The sequence below is a fragment of the Esox lucius genome, chromosome 19 (genome assembly GCF_011004845.1).
Source record: "Esox lucius isolate fEsoLuc1 chromosome 19, fEsoLuc1.pri, whole genome shotgun sequence".
Lineage (NCBI taxonomy): Eukaryota > Metazoa > Chordata > Actinopteri > Esociformes > Esocidae > Esox > Esox lucius.
Genome location: NC_047587.1, coordinates 40,851,818 through 40,857,817, shown reverse-complemented (window position 1 = coordinate 40,857,817; position 6,000 = coordinate 40,851,818). Strand labels below are relative to the sequence as shown.

The window sequence follows — 6,000 nt, the reverse complement described above, 5'->3', positions numbered from 1 at the left end:
CACTTATCACACATTTGGCGTCGATGAACGAAATATTAAAGATCAAAATCTGTACTGTGCACTGGGTAAATCACCAACGACTGGATTCAAACTCACACCGAATATCAAAGTGAACAATTGAAATCACAGGCTGTCTTGGCCTTGACTTGGTGTTATATTGTGATGATTACCTGTTCCCTTAATTTTTTGAGCAGTGAACTTACTACAGCCTATGGCTAATTGGTTTTAATCAGGGTTAGATGGTTTTAATCAGGGCTAGAATTACAGCAACCCAGTAATAACACCCTTTTTGGGCAAAATATTTTTGTGGTAGTTAATGGTCTGAGTTATGTCCTGTTTAGTAAGAATGATACACATTTTAAATCAAGATAGCACTAGTATCTGTTTAAAAAAATCCATAGATTGTTTAATACAACATACCATATTTTAAACAATTTAACATCAATAAAATGTTGTTAATAAAAAAAAATCTGCATATTACCTTTATTGCACAGAACAATTTCAATGTATTTAATTTTTTAATTTTTATGTATTTTTTTAATATGTTTTAATACAAAGTTGGCTTGGACTACATGTTCAACATAGTCCTGGGTCAAAATAAAAAAAAAGGAACAAGAGAAAGAAAATAAGTTCCCATTAATATCTGACTCGACCGGGAGCGAAGGCTACAGCACAGTACAGTAGCCACACTTTGAACAAAGAGAGCATTCGTAATCAACCAGAGAGGAAAAAACATGAGCCGTATTCACCAGTTCTCAGCAAAACGGATTACTCCAAAGCTGCTTCAGACCACTCCATGGGTGAAACCATCTGCGTCCCTGGACCATCTGCATATTCAGTCCATACTTCCAACCCATTACTGTGTCATTGTCTGGAATGTCATCCATCATAAATAACTTAGTATTTATCCTGCACATATCCACAATGCCCAGCTGTCCACAGTTTGTAGTTGGTAAAGTTAAGGGCATTTCACAAACTGTATATCCATGAGGATTGGCAGCAACACATTTAGTATTTTCTTCTAACCCCTTCACAGAATTTTTTGGGGTATCATATAGTAACATTTTCCCAGAAAGGAGGTTTTTATGGTAGGTGTTAGAGAACAGAAGCTCACTGACATAGAATAAAAATTAGTGTTTTACAGGTTGGTGAGCACATTAAACACAGAGTAAGTTTAAGCCACCATAAACATGTTAACATTTACATCATTTAGCAGATGCTCTTATCCAGAGAGACTTAACAGTAATGAGTGCATACATTTTGTACTGGCCCGTCAAGGGAATCAAACCCACAACCCTAGTGTTGCAAATGTCATGCTCTACCAACTGAGATACACAGGACCCACATAATAATAAGCCTGTTATGTAATGTTATTTGAAGTGCACTGAAACATAATTCATAAAGCAACAGATAATCAGATAGCAAGATATTCATGCAAGGATATGCAATGGAATATACCATAATTTGTTTTATAGGGATTGTAATCTGCATCAGCACACCAAAGGTTCTAGCTGAATTATTCTGATCAGTGAAGTGTGTGTAATGTATGAATATGGTTATTAAAATAATATGCACAGTTATTGTAACTAGCACCGCACTTCCTGTTATTAAAAATGTAGTTACTTCTGAAAGAGAAGAGTAACTGTTTCGATTTCTCTCTTTTATTTATAATACTCTTTATCTTTATATATTTATAATACTCATTTATTTATAATACTCTTTTATTATATATAAATGTCACATAAAATAATACTATGTTCATTGACAAATATTTAATGCCAATGTGTCTAGCATAACCAAATAGAGAAATGAGATCCACTCAAGATAAATTACTCAATGTATTTTGAGGTGTTTTGAGAATCATATTTTGATAATAGGTCAAAAATCTGAATTAATAAAATTTGTAATGCATTTGTACATGCTTAAGGTCCAAGACTGTATATTGAAATGTTTCATTTTACTGTGTAGTTATGCTTTATTTATTCATGTAACATCATATTTTGTAACACAATGGTTTTGCGAAAGTAATTACTAGACCTCCACAGATATAAAAGCAACTTCAATTAAATTGCATTGAGAAATATGTATGTGGTTACAAAACATATTATTCTGATTGAGAAAATAACATTGGATTTTTAAATGTGCTCATCAACCCATACAACTAACTCTTAACCCTTGGTTAAATAAAATGTTTCATTTTTTATTTATATAAAAAAAGAGAATAATTTAACATAAAATGTAGACAAAATAACAGCAAGAATATGGTCTACCTTTTGAATTCTGGCTGTTGACAAAGGGTTCATCCTTTTTGATATAATTTTTTTCCCCCACAGAAATCCACAGAAATATAAATTGCTCATAACCTTAATTGTTTACAAACAAATGGTCAAACAAACTAAGGGCCTTGCAGAAATTGTGAATGCATTGGAGCGTTGGCTTTGCTATCACCTCATATAATCAACATACTAGATAAACAAGTAACTTGTTTATCCATCTCCAACACTTAAGTCAGGAAAAACAAATAACTATAACATCCCAGGATCCACAGTTTTTTTAGGGAGTATTTTACATTTGTTTTATATATATATATATATATATATATATATTTTTAACAACTTCAGGTTCAGAGTCTTTTTCTGCTCCTTAGGTCCCCGTTAAATCATTTTCATGTTAAACTTGCGAGGGGCATCCGCGGTGCTGCCGCTCATCCCAGCGTCTGACTTGCGTGGTACATACTCAATCTCTATGTTGTGCTTTGTGTTCCCTTTGCCCCTGCTCCACAGAAAGAGTAGCACCAGACAAAATAGGACGACGCCGAGGAACGATATGAAGCCCATAGTGGTGGCAATGATCAAGGTCTTGATGTCGAATGGGAAGGGGATGTTGGTTCGCGTACCATTGGCACCATTCTCATTGGGTTGGTTGGAGATGAAGGCGAATGTCTTGTTCGGTTGGTGGGGCCAGTCTGGAGAGTAGCTGTGGACATGCAGGTGAGCGAGAGATGTGTCGTTGCCACCGGCGTTGCTGGCTATACACACATATGTGCCATTATCCTGGATCTGGGCATAGCGTACCTCAAGTTTGCCATCAGGGAATACTGTATGTCGCCCAATGGTTTTGGTCGTAATGAACTGCTTCTGCGGGGAGAGCCACATAATGACTGGGGCTGGATCACCATCTGCGCGACAGTCAAATTGAACAGTAGTTCCCTCGTCCACAAATTTCTGCTGCGCCTTGCGGTCTTCAATCCTGGACTTGCGACATGTGAAGTAGTTGGGTTGTAGGATGTCCGGGAAATCTTTAAACTCTTTTCCCTGTACGAACTCAGGTGACGCACAGGTGGGTTGCTGCCGGTTGAAGTTAAGCCTCCAGCGTCTTCGGAACACCCACAGCAGCCGACAGTCACAGGCCAAGGGGTTGTCATACAGTGCCAGAGTCTCCAGGTTGCCTACCGAGTGAAATGCAGACTCCTCCAAGGTGGTCAAGGCATTTCCAGACACATTGAGGATCTTCAAATAGTTTAGACCTCGGAAAGAGTAGGGCTCAATCATAGCCAGCCTGCCCCCTACCAGATGAAACTGTTGGAGCCTCAAAAGATCGTGGAGCTTATTCCCCTCAATGGTGTGGATGGGGTTATAGGACAGATTCAAAAACCTTAAATAGACTAAGTGCCGAAGAGCCACATAGGGGATAGAAGTCAGGTTGCCATTGGTGATGGTCAGCGAGGTGAGGTTTAGTCCATAGAGGCAATTGGAGGTCATGGTGTCCAGGTAGGGCCAGTTGGCGATCTCCAGCACTTTGAGCCTGGACAGCCTTTTGAAGGAGTAATCCTTAATAACATTAATGTTAAGGTGGCGCAACCGGAGAAAGATCAGACTGTGGAGTTGAGTGATGGCCTCAGTTGGCACTGAAGTTAGGTTGCACTTCTCCAAAGTTAGCTGCTCCAAGCTGGTGAGGCCATGGAAGGCCCGGTGGGAGATGAACACCAGGTCATTATCGCCTACCTCCAGGGAGCGTAGGTTGTTCAAGTCCTCAAACACGTTGTCCAGCAGAATAACTATCTTGTTCTCGCTGATGTCCAGCTGGGTAAGGTTGCTTAGGCCCGTGAACACACCCAGCTGGATTAGTTTGAGCTTGTTGCTGCGCAGCCCCAATGTCCGCAGGCCATACAGGTTGTTGAAGGCGCCAGGCTCAATGGCTGAAAGGCTGTTCTCATTGAGCTCCAGCTCCTCCAGATAGGGGTAGGCAGCAAACTCGTCTGAGTTGATGGTTTTAATTCGGTTCTTGCTGAGGTCCAGCAGTCGTGTTTCTGTGGGGATACCCTCGGGGACGGACATAAGCTTCTTGCGGTGGCACATAACTGAACGCTCCTGAGCATTGCACTCGCAGCGGGATGGACAGCCTGTGGTGGAACCAGACAGTACAGTGCCCAGCATAAGAATTAGAATGGGCTGCCAGCAAGCCACCAGGTAGCTGTGCCCACTTGCTTCCCCGGCCCCCATCCTATTGGTTACCTATGAAGAAAGAAGAAAGACAGAAAGGACTTATCAGATTTTTTTTTAATGATATACTTGAAGAGTTTGCCTCTATGCTGTTGCCTCTGGTAAACATATACAACTGCAGCAAGGGTTTGATTCTGACCAAAAAGGGCCTTCAGGTTGCACTCTCTCCTCCCATCTTTCCCACTTTCTTCTATCAATAAAGTACAAAATATAATTTTGTCAAATTGCAATTACAGGTCACTCAAACATATCAGCTGTATCAGCGGTGATTGTTAACATAATTGGACTGGGGATTTGTAAAATGCTGCTGAATCTGTCCACAAGAATCATTATTGCAATGTATTTGGACAGCACATTCTGCAGCACTGTTGCACATAAAATGCTTTGAGAAAATGTGTCATTTCACTTAATAATGCCTGCTATTCTCTTCCAGACATTTTGAAACTAACCCCTATAATGAAAAGCAATACAGTTTAAAGTCACCCTTGTGATACACCTTTAAATAGAATATAGTGTACAAGATCTGCTGTAATATTCATGGCACAAACAAGAGGAATAAGGTTGTGGGATACTAGGAATTAGGAATGTGCATGTATAATGGCGAGAAACTGACATTATTTGAATTCTGCAATGCTTAGCAGTCTATGTAGATCTTCTAAAGCATTTGAGATGCACATGACTTCTGGAAACTGATGGAACATTGTTCGCTAGAGGAACCGGTGGTTACAACAGTGCCATATAAGACTTATTTACGATCCATAAAAGGAAATGCTGAGCTCGGTCAGACAGTAAAAGTAGCACAAAGAATTATAATACATTTCCTGGCATTTGACATTGCCTGGCTATATCTATCTCCGTGTGTATGTGCACACACGCGTGTAGCACACTCAAAGCTCCAACGCTATCCTGCAGGCCCACGGTGCATACCACCTTGCTCAAGATCAATGAATTGCAAGCACCCTAATATTGAATTATGGCATTTCACAGAGGCCAGGTGCCGTTCAAATTAAAAACATTTTTCAGAAGGTAATTCAATTCGTACTGTGTCACAGACATGTATGCCAAGCACATCTGTGTTTACTATTAGAATGAAATATATAAAATATTTCAATCTTCTCCCACTATTTCCAACAAGCATGTGCGGTACCTAAAAGCAATATTTTATTTCCATCTTACCCGGAAGTGCTTACATCAACAATATAATTAAGAATTTAGTATATAAGTTTTCATTTTTAATTCAGAAAGCCATAGTGTCATAGCAATTACAAATTTATTGAAAAGGGTAGATACTTTATTTTTGTAGCTGTACATTATTTTTGTAACTGTAGCCTATTTTAAAAATGATTATACCCAAAACCTTTAGTTTTAACATAGTTGTTTGAAATAGAGTATAATAATATTTTTTTAAAGCTATTTGCAAGTAGGCAGAGGATTATAGGCTTAACCAACCCTGTGTGTCAAGACATTAAAAATTACCTTCAAATGTCCTAATACTAGT

General features: G+C 39.1%; 1 protein-coding gene across 5 annotated transcripts in view; it reads right to left on the bottom strand.

Annotated features, from left to right (window-relative positions):
- Positions 1 to 388: 388 nt before the first annotated feature.
- Positions 389 to 6,000, bottom strand: part of lingo1a (leucine rich repeat and Ig domain containing 1a) — a 321,228-nt gene continuing 315,616 nt past the window's right edge. For all 5 annotated transcript variants that reach the window (XM_010901009.4, XM_020044516.3, XM_020044515.3 and 2 more), the window contains one exon: positions 389 to 4,514. In XM_010901009.4, coding sequence (XP_010899311.1) covers positions 2,655 to 4,502 — 1,848 coding nt within the window. In that variant the 5' untranslated portion in view covers positions 4,503 to 4,514 and the 3' untranslated portion in view covers positions 389 to 2,654. The remainder of the gene's footprint in view (positions 4,515 to 6,000) is intronic.